The sequence below is a fragment of the Jaculus jaculus genome, chromosome 1, assembly GCF_020740685.1.
Source record: "Jaculus jaculus isolate mJacJac1 chromosome 1, mJacJac1.mat.Y.cur, whole genome shotgun sequence".
NCBI classification, from domain to species: Eukaryota; Metazoa; Chordata; class Mammalia; order Rodentia; family Dipodidae; genus Jaculus; species Jaculus jaculus.
In genome coordinates this window covers 165,687,143-165,707,120 of record NC_059102.1, presented here as the reverse complement: position 1 = coordinate 165,707,120, position 19,978 = coordinate 165,687,143, and the positions used below count along the sequence as shown (strand labels likewise).

General features: G+C 44.2%; 1 protein-coding gene across 1 annotated transcript; it reads right to left on the bottom strand.

Annotated features, from left to right (window-relative positions):
• Positions 1 to 207: 207 nt before the first annotated feature.
• Positions 208 to 19,649, bottom strand: Hnrnpul2 (heterogeneous nuclear ribonucleoprotein U like 2). The gene is made up of 14 exons (XM_004656560.2): positions 19,092 to 19,649; positions 15,899 to 16,034; positions 15,565 to 15,641; positions 14,156 to 14,295; positions 13,667 to 13,757; positions 13,456 to 13,568; positions 12,987 to 13,250; positions 11,859 to 11,981; positions 10,128 to 10,256; positions 8,758 to 8,926; positions 2,086 to 2,286; positions 872 to 945; positions 518 to 625; positions 208 to 400 (listed from the first exon to the last, which is right to left on the bottom strand). Exons 1-14 carry the CDS (start codon positions 19,627 to 19,629, stop codon positions 320 to 322), a joined length of 2,244 nt encoding a protein of 747 aa, XP_004656617.2. The 5' UTR covers positions 19,630 to 19,649; the 3' UTR covers positions 208 to 319.
• Positions 19,650 to 19,978: the final 329 nt, after the last annotated feature.

Sequence of the window (19,978 nt, the reverse complement as noted above, 5' to 3'; positions counted from 1 at the left end):
CTGTCCAACTGCAGGGTACAGAACAGGCAGCTCTAAGTGCTGCTTTCTGCGCAAATGTTTTTGATTACAAATGTCTAACTAGGTTTGAAATGTTTTATAGAATAAGACAATATTCTTTTCAACAAACTTTAAAAAAAATGTACAGTTTTGTTTGTTTCCATTCCCTTCCCCCACCCTTGCTTGCGCACCCTCCCCCCACCACCCCACCCTGGCAGCTCAGCCCCACCCCAACAGCCCCTGTTTTCCTTGGTTGTGTTTTGGGGGGTGCCTGGTACACCCAGAGACTCAGCTTCATGGCTGACAGGTGATACCAGGGTTTTCACCGATACCCTTGGTAACCGTAGTAGTTCCTGTAGTATCGGTCTCTGTCCTGCGGGTGGTGGTAGTAGTAGTTCTGCCACTAGAAGAGAGGGAAACCCCATCACTTGAGCCAGAGCTGGCTGAGAATGAAGAGGCATGACACTCATCATCTGGTCCTGCTCCCTTCACCCTCTACCTATCCCAAGAACATACTCACATCCCGATTGTATTGTCTGTAGTAGTCTCTGTATCTGTTGTACTCATAATCTCGCCCGTAGAATCGGTCATACTCTCCCCTGTATCGATCATAGAGATTACGGTAGCCCTGAGGAAGGAGAAAGAGGAGCGGTGAAGATTTATGGACTTTCAGAAGCATGACCCAGTTACCCATTCTTAAGACACATCATATCTTGATACTATGAACAGGGTTAATTCTTTCCCCAGGTTAAATTCTTCCAAGTGGGCAAAACCCTAAGCCCTGAGAAAACAGCCCAAACCCCTCTGCTCCCCCAAGCCAATAGAAATGGCTATCATAGCCCAGAGGGAGGAGCAGAAGGAGAGCTGCACTCACCCCTCTGTTTCCAGACTGCCCCCAGTACTGCTGCCCGTAGGCCCGGTTGTCGTAGCCTCGGCGCTGCCCGCCCACTGGAAGAGAAATGGAGAGCGCGCTCAAGACAACTGGCGTGGATGGGGTCCTGGCTCCACATCTGAGTGGCAATCAAAAAGTAGGAGCCAAAGGCAATTCTAGGAATATAGGAGGCCTGCTTCAGACAGGCTCACACAATGTTAATTAAAGCACCAGCCAGGATCTCTTAAGAGTCTGAGGGGGGAGGGCAGAGGAATAGAAACACAAGAAAACCGAGCCACCTTGCTTTGGAAGCTCCCCAATCCTGCAAAACATTTAAAGATGGCAGAAGGGTACAAGGCAGAGTTATCAACATGAATTAAAAACTGCCATTCATAGGATTAGACTTGCAGCCCTGGAAGGGATCTGTAGTGTCATGTACCCTAAACCCCTCATTGTACACAAAGGAAATAAAGTCCAGTACTCCTCAGAGCTACGATCTGTTGGTATTCCCATCATCCAGCACAAAGCTGGCAAAACATGTCCATTTACATCACACACACACATTTTTATAGAGCAGTAAATACACAATGGGGATTTAGCTCACAAACTAGACACTCAGAAGGAAAATTCCACTAGCTAACATACTTAGTAACCCTTTAATAATTACTGAGTAACACATTTACTTTATTGTCTATACAGTTAGGTTGATGCAGTGGAAAAAAGCATCAAGCAAACTTAAGATGAGGATTGGAGGCTGGAGAGATGGCTTAGTGGTTAAGGTGCTTGCCTGCAAAGCCAAAGAACCCAGGTTGATTCCCCAGGACCCATGTAAGCCAGATGAAAAGGTGGCGCAGGTGTCTGGAGTTCTTTTGCCGTGGATGGAAGCAGCATTGGTGCACCCATTTTATCTCTCCCTCTCTCTCAAGTAAAAATTAAAAAAAAAAAGATGAGGATTGGATTTCACCACACAAATCCTTGCAATACACTGGCACAGGGAACTGGGGAAACCCATGTTAACATGAAAACTAGACAGATGAGAAGGCACGCTATACTGCTTTACAAGGAAACAGGATAGAAAGGACACAGGAAGAGATAAATTCCTTAAGGAAGGCACAAGTGAGGGACTTGACTTGATTTAGGCCCTTCCTTATGGGTTTTTCTGCATTGAGCACAAAGAACAGACTGATGCTGGGGGCTGGCAGGTCCCCAGGACTCACCATAGCCTTGGCCCCGGCTTCGGTTCTGCCGGTTACGCTTATTTCGGTTGTTACGGCGGTTTGTCCGCTTCTCCGAGGGAGGCAGCAGCTTCCTTGCTTCCTCCTTATACTTAGTGACAATAGGCTGAGCTTCCTCTTTTTCCAGCTCCCCATATGTCACTTCATCCATATAGTCGCATTTTTCAGGCAGAGAAAAGTTGGCTATAAGAATGAAAGAGACGCTTATGGGGCTAAAATGTATATAGATAAGGGGGAAAAAAAATCCTCTGCTGGGGGCTGGAGGGACTGCTTAGCATTAAGACAATTGCCTGCAAAGCCAAAGGACCCAAGTTTGACTCTCCTAGACCCACGTAAGCCAGATGCACAAGGGGGCGCATGCACAAGGAGTCTGAAGTAGCTGAACGTCCTGGAGTGCCCATTCTCTCTGCCTCTTTTTCTCTCTCAAATAAAATAACAAAAAATTTAAAAAATTCCTCTGCTGGGCCTGGTGGCTCACAGCTTTAATCCCAGCACTCAGGAAACAGTTAAAAGGAACACTGTGAATTTGAGCCTAGCCAGGACTATAGAAAGTGCTCCAGGTAACCTGGGCTAGGGTGAGACCCTACCTTGAAAAAACAACAAAAAGTATATAGCTAAGGTAGAGATTCTATTTCAGCAATACAAAAACACATGAACCCTTTGTTTTTTGAGGTAGGGTCTCCCTCTAGTCCAGGGTAACTGTGAATTCAGTATGTAGTCTCAGGTGGCCTTGAACTCATGGTGATCCTCCTACTTTTGCCTCCCAAATGCTGGGATTAAAGGAGTGTGCCACCATACCTGGCTATTTTTGCTTTTTGAGACAGTTTTGTTATATAAGCCAGGATGGTGCCAAACTTTCAATCCTTTGACCTGAACATCCTCAGTACTGGGATAACAGGCATGAGTTACCATGCCTTTTTGTTTTTTCAAAGTAGGTTTCCACTCTAACCCAAGTTATCCTAAAACTCACTGTTGGCCTTAAATTCATTGTGATCCTATCTCACAGACCTCAGTGTCACCATAACTGGCTGACAAAAGCATTTATTGTACCTAGCCCAGGCTGATCCCAAATTCCTAATCCAGCCTCTGTCTCCTGAATACTGCAATTATAGCTGTGTGCCACACAACACCAAACTTTTTTCCTTAAGACAGGGTCTCACCATGTAGCTCAGACTAGCCTCAAACACAAGATTCTCCTACTTTAGCCTCCCAATTGCTGTGATTATAAGCACTGACATCATTCCAGGCCAAGCTCAGAAGTTTCTAAATCCTCACCTAGGAATGCATAAAAATGTACTCTGCTCATATCTACTCACCCTTAAATCATAAAACTAACTTTCCTGTTTGTTGTTTTACAATAGGGTCTCATGTAGCCCAGCATTGGCCTTGGAACTCAAGTGTTTACTCAAGGATGACTTTAAACTCCTGATCCTTCCACCTCTAATTCCTAAATGCTTTGGATTACAAATGTCTACGACCATACTCAGCCTTTTCTTCTTCTCCAACCTTCTAGCCACAGAATTTCAAACGCTAGCATTACAGGCATGTGCCTGCTATATTATGCCTGCTACAAACTAACTTCCTTTACCCTGAATTTTCCCTCAGTTTTAAGTGTCCCAAACGGCTATCTGTAAACTAGATTTACAAGTTCTCAAGTGATCTATAATAAATTAGTGAAGTGGGTTAAGGTTTCTTATCAGGAAAGAAACAGGTAACAGAGGCTTTTAAAAGTAAGTGAGAGAATTTTAGTGTTGCTTAGGTGATGTAACAGTTTTGTTTGTTTTTGTTTTTTTCAAGGTAGGGTCTTCCCTCTAGTACAGGCTGACCTGGAATTCACTATGTAGTCTCAGGGTGGCCTTGAACTCATGGTAATCCTACCTCTGCCTTCCCGAGTGCTGGGATTAAAGGGATTAAATGTGTGTGCCACCCTGTGATATAACAGTTTTAAGAGCCTCAAGCCTAGGGATGTAGCTCTCAGTTATAGGGAACGTGCCTGGCATGCATAAAGCCCTGGGCTCAATCCATAGCACTAAAATAATAAGAAAATAAAAATAAATAAAAGCTTAAAGGCACTTATTCATCTATAAAAGAGTAGAAAACAAGGCCTCTTATTTACCAGTTGTACATCCAGCACATTTGTCAGTCTCTGGATATCAAACTGACAGGCTATGTCCCAGTGGAATTTATTTCAATGTGACTATCATGATTTTTACTTTTTTTTTTGTTGTTGTTTTGTTTTGTTTTTCAAGGTAGGGTTTCACTCTGGCCCATGCTAACCTGGAATTCACTATGGAGTCTCAGGGTGGCCTTGAACTCACAGCAATCCTCCTACCTCTGCCTCCCAAGTGCTGGGATTAAAGGTGTGCGCCACCACACCTGGCTTCCTTTGTTTTTTGATGTAGGGTCTCGCTCTAGCCAAAGCTGACCTGGTATTCACTATGTAGTCTAAGGGTGGCCTTGAAATCCCACTGATCCTTCTACCTCTGTTTTCCAAGTGATGGGATTAAAGTTATGGGCCACCACGCTCAACTTGTCATAATTTTTTTTTGTTAATTTATTAGGGAGATGGGGAAGCAGACACAGACAGATGATAGAAAGAAAGAATGCCAGGGCCTCCAGCTTTTGCAAATGGATTCCAGACGCATGGGCCACCTTGTGCATCTGGCTTATGTGGGATCTGAGGAATCAAACCTGAGTCCTTTGGCTTTGTAGGCAAATGCCTTAACTTCTAAGCCATCTCTCCAGCCCTATCATGGTTTTTTTTTTTTTTTTTTTTCCCCTTCCCTTTAGTTTTTCAAGGTAGGGTCTCACTCTAGCAGGCTGACCTAGAAGTTACTATGTTGTTTCAGTGTAGCTTCAAACTCATGGTGATCCTCCTACCTCTACCTCCCAAGTGCTGGGATTAAAGGCATGAGCCACCATGCTGGGCTCCTACCATGATTTTTAAATAAGTCCAGTTATTCTTATTTTGTAGAATTGAACTAAATAGGGCCGGGGAGCTAGCTCAGTGGTTGAAAGTGCCTGCTTATAAAGCCTGCCATGGGGGTTTGAATCCCTAGTACACACCTAAAGCTAGATACACAATTTGTGGCACGTTGTCTGGAGTTTCTTTGCAGCAGCAAGACACTCTGATATGCCCCCACTCTCTCTCTTACTCTCACAAATAAATATTTAGGGAAAAAAATTCCTCCAAATGCCTAAATATTAGTTATGGACTGGCATAGTTCATTCTGTGCAATTTTGGTGGATCCCTGACAACAATTATAAGTTGCTTTTCAGGGCCAGGGATTATCAGGAGTTGTAAAGTCAGCAGTTGATGGAAAGTTGGGATGCAACAAGCTAAAGGGAGCAATGGGAAAGTCACAACCCTGAGGGAACAGCATGAAACAAAACAAATCAGAATAGTTAATACTGCTTTGTATGGACCTTGCCCTTAGGTTTCTTATATATTAATGATTTTTTTCAAATATCACAGCAAAACAGAACACAAGCTTAACACAAGATATGTTGAGATCATTAACTTCAACTACCATATTTTAACTTAAACCCTAACTATTTATTTATTCATTTATTTATTTGAGAGAGAGAGAGAGGCAGATAGAAAGACAATGGGCAGGCCAGAACCTCTAGCCACTGCAAACGAACGATGCATGTGCCACCTTGTGCATCTGACTTATATGGATCCTGGGAAATTGAACCTGGATCCTTAGACTTCATAGGCCAGTGACTTACCTGTTAAAGCATCTCTCCAGCCCCAGGCCATGAACTTTTGATACTTCTGTCTCCACCTTCCAGTGCTGGGTTACGAGCCTGAGGTATGCATGAGTTTTTGTTTCTCTCTCTCTCTCTCCCTCCCTCTCCCTCCTTCTCTCTCTCTCTCTCTCTCTCTTTGGTTTTTCAAGGTAAGGTCTCACTCTAGCCCAAGCTGACTTGGAATTCACTATGGAGTCTCAGGGTGCCCTCGAACTCATGGCAGTCCTCCTACTTCTGCCTCCCAAGTGCTGGGATTAAAGGCATGTGTCACCATGCCCGGCTTTCTTTCTGTTTTTTGAGTTAGGGTCTTACTATAACTAGGCTGACCTGGAATTTACCCTACAGTCCCAGACTGGCCTCAAACTCATGGTGATCCTGATATTAAAGGTGTGCACTATCACACCTGACCATGCCTGGTTTTATGTGGGGATAGAACCCAGGGTTTTTTTGAATACTAAGCAAGTACTCTACTAAATGAATTACGTCCTCAGTCCAAATCATTAAATATAAATATTTAGGAAGGCTGAGTCTCATTTCACATGCTAATATTCCCCTATGTCTAAGTGGGCGAATAGTTGATCCATTATAAAAATTGACTCAAAGTGGCTGGAGAGATGGCTTAGTGGTTAAGCCAATTGCCTGTAAGGCCTAAGAACCTAGGTGTGATTCCCCAGTACTAACATAAACCAGGTGCACAAGGTGGTATGTGTGTCTGGAGCTTGTTTGCAATAGCTAGAGGCCCTGGTGTGCCCATTGCTATCTGCCTCCTTCACTCAAATAAATTAAATATTAAAAACATATTTTAAAAAATTGACTTAAGCCAGGCATGGTGATGCATGCCTTTAATCCCAGCACTTGGGGGACACAGGTAGGAGGCTCATAATGAGTTCAAGACCACCCTGAGACTAGAACAGCAAATTCCAGGGCAGCCTGAGCTAGAGTGATACCCTACCTCAAAAACAAACAAACAAACAACAACAACAAAAAAAAAAAAAAAACGTGGTGCACACCTCTAATCCCTCCACTTGGGAGGCTGAGGTAGGAGGATTGCTCTGAGTTCAAGGCCACCCTAAGACTACATAGTGAATTCCAGGACAGCCTGAGCGAGAGTGAGACCCTACCTTGAAAAAACAAAACAAAACAAAACAAAAAAAAAAAAAAAAAAAGAAAAAAGAGAGAGAAAAAAAGAAAAAACCAAAAAGCAGACAAACAACAACAATAACAAAAAGACTCAAAGAAGCCTCTACCATAGTTGTGTGTTTTTTTTTTTTTTTTGGGGGGGGTGCTCAAGGTAGAGTCTGACCTAGAATTTACTATGTAGTCTCAAGGTAGCCTAGAACTCACAGCACTCTTCCTACCTCTGCCTACTGAGCGCTAGGATTAAAGGCACGTGCTACCACATGTCTTGCTTAGGTTTAAATTCTCTTGTGTTTTACCTCTACTTTTCTTCTGGGACAGGGTCTCAGACAGCACAGGATAGCCTTCAACTCCCTGTCTTCTTGCCTCTACCTCCTAAGTGCTCGAATTATAGGCATGTCAGTAAGCCTACATATTTCCTTTATTTTTTTTATTCTCAAGGTAGGGTCTCACTCTAGCTCATGTTGACCTGGAATTCACTACGTAGTCTCAGGGTTGCCTAGAACATACAGCACTCTTTTTTTTTTTTTTTAATTTTTATTAGCATTTTCCATGATTATAAAAAAATATCCCATGGAAATTCCCTTCCCCCCCCCCCCACAGTTTCCCCTTTGAAATTCCATTCTCCGTCATATTACACAGCACTCTTCTTACCTCTGCCTATTGAGTGCTGGGATTAAAGACATGCAACCACCACCACACCCAGCTCCTTTAAAAAATTTATTTGCAAGCAGGGAGAGAAAGAAAATGGGCATGCCATGGCCTCCTGCCACTGCAAACCCCAGAAAGATGCACTACTTTGAGCATTTGGCTTTACTTGGGTACTGGAGAACTGAACCATGGTCATCATGCTTTGCAAGCAAGATTCTTTATTTAATAGCTGAGCCTTCTCTCCAGCCCTATTTCCCTTTTGGTAACTTACTCATAACATGTTAAAAGCAGTTGGGGAGATGGATCAGCGGTTAAAGGTACTTGCTTGCAAAATTTAATTCCCTAATTCCCATGGCAGTGGCAAGAGACCTTGTCCCAAAGAAGGTGGCCCACATGAGTTAAGAGCTGACTGCTTCTTCATTCACTCTGCTCAACTCCAGACACATGTGCCACCTTGTGTATCTGGCTTATGTTGGTCCTGGAGAGTCGAACTGAGAGCCTTTGGCTTTATAGGCAAACACCTTAACCACAAAGCCATCTCTCCAGCCCCCACACTTATTTACAAGTGCTTATAAAGTTCCTCTTTATACTTTTAAGAAAAGATAGAAGGCTGGAAAGATGGCTTAGAGGTTAAGCGCTTGCCTGTGAAGCCTAAGGATCCCAGTTAGAGGCTCAATTCCCCAGGACCTACATTAGCCACATACACAAGGGGGCACACACATCTGGAGTTCGTTTGTAGTGGCTGGAGGCCCTGGCGCACCCATTCTCTCTCTTCTATCCCTATCTGCCTCTCTCTCTCTGTCACTATCAAATAAACAACAAAAAAAAGTAAAGATAGAGAGAAGGACAGAAAAAGAATGGATGGGCACATCAAGGTCTCTAGCCTCTGTAAACCAACTCCAGATGCATCTGCCACTTTGTGCACCTTGTTTTACGTGGGTACTGGAGAACGGAACCTGAGTCCTCAGGCAAGCACCTTAACTGCTGAGCCATCTCTGTAGCTCATGTTTACACTTTATATGTGGAGAACCATTCTTGGTGCTAAGAGGTCCCACCCACTAAGGTGTATACTAATCAGGCACAGTATCTCTAATTTGTATAATTTTAGCCCACCTTTCATCTCCAGCATTATAGACTCAGGCACATCATCTCCCTCCACTTCTTTCCTCAACTCTAGCCTCTTCTTCCAGTCTTCTTCATTAGGGACAACCACCACCACTTTCCGGGAGAAGGCCTTGAATAGCAATAGCTTCCGCCGTTGACCAGAGTTGTACACATTACACTAGGAACAGGAAGAATAACTAGTTTAGAAATAAAAATTGTCACTAACTTTAAGCCAGGCATGGTGGCACATGACTTTAATCCTAGCACTTGGAAGGCAGAGGTAGGAGTAGTTCTGGCAAGCTTGGGCCAGAATGAGACCCTACCTTGAAAAACCAAAAAAGTAAATAAATAAAAATTGTCACTAACTTTAACCAAAAATTGCTTTACCTGGGCATGGTGGTGCACCCCTTAAATCCCAACACTCAGGAGGTAGAGGTAGGAGGATCACTGTGAGTTTAGGGTCATCCTGAGACTACAGAGTGAATTCCAGGTCAGCCTTTTATAACTTTTATAACTGAGGAACCAGATTAGAAGTGCAATCTCCTTTAATTTTTTTTTTTTCTGGCAGTACTTGGGATCAAATTTAGGGCCTTGTACATGCTAACAAAGTACTATATCACAGAGCTACAAACCTACCAACTTAGGACACCTTTATTTTATTTTATTTTTTGATTTTGGTTTTCTGAGGTAGGGTCTCACTCTAGCTCAAGCTAACCTGGAATTCACTCTGTAGTTTCAGGGTGGCCTTGAACTCATGGTGATCCTCCTATCTCTGCCTCCCAAGTGCTGGGATTAAAGGCGTGCGCCACCATACCCGATCTTAATTTTTTATTTTACCAAGGTAAGGTCTCACTGTAATCCAGGCTGACCTGGAATTCACTATGTAGTCTCAAGCTGGCCTCGAACTCACAGTGCTCCTCCTACCTCAGCCTCCCACGTCCATAAAAGGAGTGTACCACCAAATCCAGCTTAATTTCTTAAACTCTGTATGACAGATGTATTATTTTTCACAACAGAAAAGTACAGGTTAGAGAGTTAAAGGACTTTCCTATGATCACAAACACAGGAAGTGATAAATTCAGGGATCCAAATGAACTCAATTCTTCCATCACCTCTATTACCTGGGTCTACACATTCTTAGGTAAAAATACTGAGAAGTATCTCTGTAATACCACTAATAAATATATAAATAAATAAATATATAAAATAAAAGCCACTGTAGCCATTACTCACTAGCAGATTATCATAATTAAGTAACCTGAATCTATTCTTTAATCCAGCTCTATGCATACACCCACCTTGATTCTAAGGTTTAATAGATGCAAAATTTCCATCTCTGGCTCACTAGTAAAACCATCATATCAATATTTGAACAATACCTGATCAAGAATGAAGTTCCGCTTTGACCGGGAAGCAATCTGGACCAGCTTACTAAGGCACTGGGAGGCTTGCTGAACTAAAAGGTCTCGGCTTTTGGGGTCCATCTCCGGCTCTTCAAGCCCCTTCATCTAATGTGAAAGGAAAACAAGGGGAATACAAGGAGATAAGTAGCAAGATAATGTCTCAGAGTCATGGTTGCTGCTTTAAAAGTTACATCTTTCACATCAGTTACTACCTCATTTTCAATGCTAGGAGTATGGTCAATTTCCTTCAGTAATCCTATTCATTCTCAGCCTGGATATATTCCAGATTTTACATGTTTTCAGAAATTTGATATTTTAGCAGAAAAAAAATATCTAAAAACATATAGCTGGTCCCTGCTTCAAAAAACCAAAAAATAAAACAAAATAAAAACACCTAATAGAAGAGCCAAAGGAGATGGCTCAGTGTTAAAGGTACTTGTTATTAAATGATTATGTGAGAAAACACCTAGTATGCCAGGTATGGTTGTGCACACCTTTAATCCCAGCACTTGGGAGGCAGAGGTAGGAGAATCACTGAGTTCAAGGCCAGCATGAGACTACAGAGTGAGTTCCAGGTCAGCCTTGGTTAGAGGGAGACCCTATCTTGAAAAAAACAAAAAGCAAACAAAACAAAACAAAAACAAAAGCTAGACATGGTGGTGCACACCTTTAATGCCAGCACTGTGGAAGCTGAGGTATGAAGACCACCACGAATTCAAGGCCAGCCTGGAGCTACAGAGTATGTTCCAGGTCAGCCTGGACTAGAGTGAGACACTACCTTAAAAAAAAAAAATTCTTTTTTTCTTTTTGGGTTTTCAAAGTGAGGCTCTCACTTGAGCTCAGGCTGACCTGGAATTCACTGTGTAGTCTCAGGGTGGCCTCAAATTCACAGCAACCCTCCCACCTCTGCCTCCCTAGTGCTGGGATTAAAGGCTTGTGCCACCATGCCCGGCCAAAAAAAGATTTTTAAAAAACAGATACAAAGGGCTGGAGAGATGGCTTAGCTGTTAAGGCACTTGTCTACAAAGCCTAAGGACTCAGGTTTGATCCACAGGACCCACATAAGCCAGATGTACAAGGTAGCACATGTTTCTGAAGTTCATCTGCAGCAGCTGAAGGCCCTGGCATGTCCATTCTCTCTCTCAAATAAGTAAATAAGCCAGACACACAAGGGGATGCGAGAGTCTAGAGTTTGATTACAGTGGCTGGAGGCCCTGATGTACCGATTCTCTCTTTCTCACTAAAAAAACACAGCAGTAGGATCACCATGAATTCAAAGCTACCCTGAGACTACATAGTGAATTCCAGGCTAGCCTGGGCTAGAGCAAGACATTACTTCAAAAATAAATTTAAAAAAAGCCCAGAGAGATGACTTTAGCAGTTAAGACGCTTAACTGCAAAGTCCAAGGACCCAGGGTCAATTCTCCAGGTCCCATATAAGCCAGATGCACAAGGTAGTACATGTGTCTAAAGATCATGTGCAGTGGCTAGAGGCCCTTACATTCCCATTCTCTCCCTGTCTCAAATTTAAAAAATTTTAAAACAAACAAAACCCCCCAGAACTAAGAGATAAAGATCACCTTTCTATTTGTGAGACCCTAGTGCTCAGACCCAGTCAGGCCCCAGTGAGGACAAGTTACAGGAAGATTCCTGATACCTCCCAAGCAAACACTGTAACTGACTAGCCCCCCCCCCCCCCCCACTTACCCTCATTTGATTGAGCACAGTTTCAGCTCCCAGAACATTGTATCTTTTCTCAGGGTTCTCTTTTGCATATTTCAATGCCCACTGGGTTTTTCCAGATCCAGGTAGTCCCACCATCAAAATCACCTGCAAGTAAAAGAACCAGGGATGCAATGAAAAGAGCTGGGACTGGAGAGATGACTTAGTGGTAAGGTGCCTGCCTGCAATGCAAAATGACCCAAGTTTGACTCCCTAGTACCCACTTAAGCCAGATGCACAAGGGTCACACACACATGAAGTTCATTAGTAATGGCTGGAGGCCCTGGCATGCCCATTCTCTCTCTTTCTCTCTCCAATAATAAAGAAAAACAAAATTTTTTTAAAAAGAATAAGAGTCATTTTATAAAACTGAATAGAGGGCCGGGTGTGGTGGTGCATGTCTTTAATCCAGGCAGAGGTAGTAGGATTGCTGTGAGTTTGAGGCCACCCTGAGACTACATAATCTCCCCTTCCTGGAGTTGTTTATTTTTTTGAGGTAGGGTCTCACCATATGTAGTCATGTAGTCTCAGGGTGGCCTTGAATTTATGGCAATCCTATTTCTGCCTCCTGAGTGCTAGGATTAAAGACATGTACCACCAAGAATTTTTTTTTTTTAAATTTTGTTTTAAGGTAGGGTCTCACTGTGGCTGAGGCTGACCAGGAACTCACTGTACAGTCCCAGACTGCCCTTGAATTTACAGTACTCCTCCTACCTTTGTCTCCCAGTTGCTGGTATTAAAGGCATGTGCCACTACGCCTAGCCCCTTCCTGGATTTGTATTTTGTTTTGTTTTGTTCATTTTTCTTTAATTATTTTGAGAGTGACGGGGGGGGGGGGGGAGGCAGAGAGAGAGAGAGGGGGAAATGGGCGCGCCAGGGCCTGCAGCCACTGCAAACGAACTCCAGATGTGTGCGCCCCCTTGTGCATCTGGCTAATGTGGGTCCTAGGGAATTGAGCCTCAAACCGGGATCCTTAGGCTTCACAGGCAAGTGCTTAACCGCTAAGCCATCTCTCCAGCTCTGGATTTGTATTTTAAAAATAGACCTGGAAGAATATATCCACCAACAATTCCAAAGGATGAAACTTACACTTCTGCCTCCTGTTCAGCTTACCTCACACTCTTCTATGGTCTTGGGAGGGACTGTGGTGCGCACTCGCTCCTCAACAGGCACAGCATGGATAAACACAAACTCCTCTGGGGGTAGGAAGAAAGGCTCCTCCTTTTGGCCAAAGTTTAATTCTACAGCACAGTTTTTGCAGAGGACATGGGGTAGAAGGGCCCGGTCGGCCAGGGAGTCCTTGTGGATCCGGAATGCTATACCTAGATCTTCTCCATTCTTGGAGAAGGAAAGTTCTACTTCTTCAGTCTCAAAATTCTGTAAGGACAAAACAAGAGCCCTTATGGGTTGACAGGGCTTGAGGATGATTTTATCTTATAGGCTAATCTTTTTTTGTATGTTGGACTACTACACAAATCAAATGAAGAAATGTATTAAAAGCTAGCAATTAGTAGGAAGCACAGTTCAATTCTCCCAGTCCTTTACCCTCTGCTATGAATTCACAACTTGCAGGAACACTTACAGCAAAGCAGCCAATGACATCATTCTCCCCAAAAGTCTGACCAAATTCCTCAAACTGTCCATTTTCTGCCTTGAGTCCCCGTCCATCAAAACCATAAGAAAAGTCATCTTCACCTAGAATAATCAACAAAGTTAGTAACTAATCCCCCAAGTTCCCTCACCGTAAGCAGTATGGTAGCAAACCCAAGCAATAAGTTACAAAATGACTTTACCAAGCTGTGGACTGGAAAAATCAACAGACCACCCAACTCGAAGAAGAGAAACCTCCGTGCAGCCTTCTTTCATTGGGAGATTCTGGGTAACCTGGTAAGTCAAAAAAGGAATTCTTATGATCAACTCAGGAGTATAGTCTGAGTTAGAAAGACGAGATTTTTATACAAATTGAAAAACACAAATAGTCACAACACAGTATCAGAAGAGAAACTTTCACTAAACCAAAATCAATCCTGTGGAGATAGGGACATTCAGTGACAGAACACTTGCCTGCCTACGTAGTATGCATGAGGTCCTCAGTTCAATACCCAGTATGAAAGAACAAAAAAGTAAGCAAAATCATGAGGGTTGGTTTTTTTGCTCATTAGATCTAGGATTATATTAAATGTGACACCTTTTTCTGAACAAATAAAATGTCAATGGATAGAGTCTAATATAGTCTAATAAAAAAATTAATAAAGAGGCTTAATGATTAATGAGTCTCTAACCTTGGCCTCAAAGCAGACTTTTCCCTTTGTTACTCCATAAGTACTCCTTGCCCCAGACCAAAGGGTAGGAAATTTTTCTGAGAAAAGTGGCTGTCCCCCGTAACGGTCTTTGCTCACTTGAAAATGGAGATCCGAGGTATCTGTTAAGAAAGAAAGATACACCTTGTTTACTGTAATGCCCAACACTTGAAAAGCTGACAACATAGTACAAGTATACTCAGTTGTCAAAAATAGACACATAGGGGCTGGAGAGATGGCTTAGTGGTTGAACACTTGCCTGTGAAGCCTAAGGACCCTGGTTCGAGGCTTGATTCCCCAGGACCCACGTTAGCCAGATGCATAAGGGGGCGCACACATTTGGAATTCATTTGCAGTGGCTGGAGGCCCTGGCATGCCCATTTTCTCCCCCCCCCCATCTATCTGCCTCTTTCTCCCTCTGTCGCTTTCAAATAAATGAAAATCTAAAAAAAAATAAGACACATAGGACTGGAGAGATGGATTAGCAGTTAAGGTACATGCCTGCAAAGCCTAAGGACCCAAGTGTGATTATCCAGGTCTCACATAAGTCAGATGCACATGGTGGCACAAGCATCTGGAGTTTGTTTGCAGTGGTTAGAGGCCCTGGTATGCCCATTCTCCCTCTCTCTCTCTAATAAAGAAATAAAAATTTTTGAAAATCTTCAATGTTAAAAAAAAAATGGATACAGAACCTCTAAAATTTATAGGCCATTGTATTTTAATCTCCACTCAATGTTAGGAGCTATTAGGAGCTCAAGGCCAGCCTGGACTACATAACAAAACAAAACAAAAAAAAAAGCAAGGACTAGAGAGATGGCTTAGCAGTTGAGGTGCTTGCCTGCAAAGCCTAGGGACCTAGATTCAACTCCACAAAACCCACATAAATCAGACACACAAGGTCATTATTCACATGCAAGGGCTAGAGGCCTTGGCACAATTCTCTCTCTCATTAAAAAAAAAAGATGGGCGGTGCTGGAGAGATGGCTTAGTGGTTAAGGCACTTGCCTGCAAAGCCAAAGGACCCAGGTTCAATTCCCCAGGACCAGATATATAAGGGGCACATGCATCTGGAGTTCGTTTGCAATGGTTGGAGGCCCTGGCACACCCATTCTCTCTCTCCCCCCCTGCCTATTTCTATATATCTCTCTCAAATAAATAGAGAATATTAAAAACAAAAAATAGAACAAGCCAAGTGTGGTGGGGCATACACTTTAATCCCAGCACTCGGGAAGCACAGCTTAAGAGGATCGCTGTGAATTTCAGGGCACCCTGTGACTATGTAGTGAATTCCAGGTCAACTTGAACTAGACTGAGACCCTACCTTGAAAAACCAAAAATAAATAAATAAATAAATAAATAAATAAATAAAAATCTATCTGCCTCATACATACATGTGTCCAGGTTCACAAGGGTCTGATCCTCCTCTTCATCTTTTGCTTCTTCTTCTGGAGGTGGTGGAGACTTTGAGCTATATATAAGAGAGAAATTTACATGGCATTATACCCATTTTAAACTAGCAGTGAATTATCAAACCCCAGCAAACAGCTTCTTTCAACCAGTGAGAAAAGGCATTGATTTTCCAAGGCACATTCATTGTAAAACTCATGCTTGTAAAAATCCATTCCATTTTCAATTCACCCCTCCTTCCAGTCTGTCCAATCAACACCAGGTATGCCAAAATCCAAGAGCAGACCTTTCCTTCAAGAAAGAGACTGTTTCCCTCACCGGCTGTGGTAAGCCTCCTCACGGAATTCATAGTAAGCTCGGCCATGTTCATCCTTCTCATCCCGCTGTCTCTTTACCCCCCGCCGCTCACCGTCTGAGCCTGCTGGTTTTGACTGTTCACTATCTTGGTCATCTCCTACAAAAGGATGGAAAGAAAATAAGCAATTTAAAAAAATATGTTTATTTATTTGCAAGCAAAGAGAGATGAGAAACAGAGAGAATGGGCATGCCAGGGCCTCCAACCACTGCAAACAAACACTAGGCACATGCACCACTTTGTGCATCTGGCTTTATGTGGGCACTGGGGAATTGAAACTGGATCATTAGACTATACAGGCAAGTGCCTTAGCCACTACTGAGCCCTCTCTCAGCCTGAAAATCAACAGTTGTTTTTGTCCCCCCCCCCCCCAGGTAGAATCTCACTTTAGCCCAGGCTGACCTGGAATTCACTCTCTAGTCTCAGGGTGGCCTTGAACTCATAGCGATCCTCCTACCTCTGCCTCCCGAGTGCTGGGATTAAAGGCATGCACTACCATGTCCGGCGAAAATCGACAATTTTTATCCACAGTGTAGAATAAGCTCAGAATTAGTAGAACCTGAGGTTACTAGTATGGGAACCTGAGCCATCTAACCAAAATAGATTGTTCCTATTGTATCCAAATGACTTTTAGGCTAGGCTGATCTGCAATTCATTATGTAGTCTGAGAGTGGCCTCCAACTCAGGGATCCTCCTACCTCTGCCTCTGGAGTGCTAAGATTAAAGGTGTGTACCACAAGCCCAGCTTCCATATGCCATTTTATTTCTAAATATCATCTTCCCTTTACTGATTGGGATTTTATGAGGGGACATAGTTCAAATAATGAAAATTGGGACAATTTTGCATTCTAAAATTTATCTACTTCAATCAGGCCAAACTTGAAGATTTCTTTACCTATTACATAAAAAATAGCTTGTAAGTCTTTAAAACCCTTCACACCTAATCAGATTTGGATTTAAGGCAAGCCCTTAAAGTCTATTTCTAACACTTTCCCACAGCTTTTTTTTTTTTTTTTCTTTCTTTCAAGGTAGGGTCTCTCTAGAACAGGCTGACCTAGAATTCACTATGTCATTTCAGCGTGGCCTCCAACTCATGGGGATCTTCCTACCTCTGCCTCCCGAGTGCTAGGTTAAAGGTATGCACCACCACACGGGTTCCTCACTGCTTCAAAAGTGCCCTCTCAGCATCAAAACACACAATCGGACTGGAGAGATGGCTTAGTAGTTAAGGTGCTTGCCTGCAAAGCCAAAGGACCCAGGTTCAATTCCCCAGGACCCACGTAGGCACAAGGAGTTTGTTTGCAGCAGCTGCAGGCCCTGGCTGGCCCATTCTCTCTTTCCCTCTCTCTGCCTCTTTCTCTCTCTCTCAAATAAATAAATAAAAATAAAAAAACTATCACCCAATAGTTTTGTTTCTACAGCAAATGGACTCAGGTGTATGATATACAGCTGTATTTTTACCAGGGACTAACTCAGTTATGAAAGCAAACATTAAGTCACAAGAGATCCATAATGAATACTACGACTTTGGGGGAGTAAAGTATTGTATATTTAGCAACATTCTATAAAAGAGGACTACCTGGAGTCTTTCCTTGGGCTTCTGTATTTTCTATTATTAGGAAGACCTTTTAATAACAATTTGTTTAAGGTAGTCTCTTACCCTTCATTTTTTTTTAAACCTGCTATTTGGGATACACATAAGTTAAGGATTATGTAATGGGATTTTTGTTGTAGTCCATCAGACCAAAAAAAAAAAAAAAAATCTGCATGTGACTGTAAAACACGTCCCAATACAGCAAAACACTCAATAGCAACCAAAAACTTATATAAGAAAAAACTTAGGAAACCTTTTTAAAAAAAATCTATTTGCGGCTGGAGAGGTGGCTTAGCGGTTAAGGCGTTTGCCTGTAAAGCCCAAGGATCCCGGTTCCATTCTCCAGGACTCACATAAGCCAGATGTGCAAGGGGATGCACGCATCTGGAGATCGTTTTCAGTGGCTGGAGGCCCTGGCACGCCCATTCTCTCTCTGGGCCTCTTTCTCTCGCTCAAATAAATAAAATATATTTAAAAAATATATTTGCATGTGTGTGTGCACACACCTGTGTATCCCAGGGTCTCTTGCCTCTGCAAATGGACAACAGATGCTTGCACCACTTTTTGCATCTGGCTTTATGTGGGTGCTTGGTAATTGAACCTGGGTTTGCAGGTTTCCAAGCAAGTGCCTTTAGCTGCTCAATCACCCCATTCTAAGAAACCTACTTTAAAGACTAAGAAGCAACCCTCCTTTCTCACCTAATTCTGACAGATACTGTTATGGATCATCCTAAGCATGCGGATCACTTCAAAAGAAAGGAGAAACGTCACTAACCCTTGGGGTGTCTCTACACACTTCCACAAAGTTACTCAATGGACCTACTAAATCCCCGTCATTTCAGTTCAAGAACTCAGCGGCTAACACGAATGCACAGCACATCTACAAATTTGCCATCCACAGGCTCATCGGGCAATTCAAAATTTATAGATAATCCAGACAAGGTAAAAGCCCTAGTCAAGTAACTAACTTGTCCTACCTGCAGCAGTCTGTGACTTTCTCTTTGCTAGTTAACGATTAAACTCAGCACTCTCAAACTAGATGGTGTCCCCTACCGCTCTAGCAGGAACAAAGTTAGATATCCAAAATCTCTGTAACTCAGGCTCTAGCAGTGTGCTTTTGTCGAAGCGGCCTTTGACGGACTTCGTTTATTGTTTAGTATTTTTGTTGTGAGAAAATAACGACTCAGATAGGCAAGTGTCTATCTGTCCGTCTACAGGTCCCTGCAAATCATCAGTCTCTCAGCACATTAACAGTTAAGAAGAACAAGTTAGACTGCTCCACAGGTAACTCAAAAGTAGTTTGCACACAAAAATCATTCACTTCCATCCATTAGCACCAAGGAACCGAGTTAACAGGAGTCTCTCCAAACAGTACAACCACAGAGGTGGCCTAGCTTTCAAAAAAGGTGGGCAGCAGAGGTAAGCCGCCTCCCTGGGGAGTGCCATCAAACAGCAATGACAATAATGCACTTTCGGGCAAGTGGGAACATGGTATCTAACCGCGCGGTGCAGGGCGGGGTGCACCCGACAGGTTGGAGCCGGGCTCCGCTGCCAGTTCTCACCCGGTTCCTCTGCGGCCTTATCCCCAGGTGCCTCGGATCCTGGCGCTTCGTCCCCGCTCCGTTCCTCCGGCTCTTCTTCCTCCCCTTTATCGGTGCCCTGTTCTTCGCCACCATTTACCCCCCCTGACCCGGCTGTGGCTTCCGTCGGCTTGTTGGAAACATCAGGCTCGACCGCGGCCTCCGAGGCTGCCTCCTCCGGGGGCTCCGGAGGAGGTTGCGCGGCCTGCCCCGAAGCCTGAGCAGGGGGCGGCTCCTCGTCTTCGTCTTCAAGCAGCGCCTCCTCGTCCTCCTCCTCGTCCTCCTCGTCTTCGTCCTCGTCCCCACCCGGGCCTCCGCCCGACGAGGCCACGGGCCGAGGCTCCGCCTTGCAGGCCCCGCCGGGCCCGGCCCCACCAACGCCGGCTTCGTCCTCGAGCATCTCAGCATCCAGCGCCTCCTGCAGACGCTGCGCCAGATCCATTTTCAGGCCGCGAGAGTCCAGGCCCCGCCGCTGCAGCTCCGACCGCAGCTCGGTCACTTTCAGCCGCTTCACCTCCATCGCCGCCGCCGCCTCCTCCGCCTCCCGCCGCCTCCTCCCCTGCGAACTGTCGTCCGAGCCCGACCGCGCAGGCGCCGCCGCCGCCGCCCGCCTCACGCGCCAGCACTGAGCCCGCGCGAGGGAGAGCACGCACGCACGCAGCGGTGGAGACGGTGCAGGCCCCACTGCGCAGTGTTTGGGTCGCCTCCTATGTCCCCTCCCCCTTTCGGCTCCCAGAGCCCAAACAACGCAATTAGAAGCAGCCTGCCTTCCAGCCTCTTGCTTTCCGACCGCGGAAGGGCGCGCGCCGGGAGGACGGAGTTCCTTCACTTTCTCCCGCCCCTCTAGCGTCCAGGCCAATTAGCGTCCC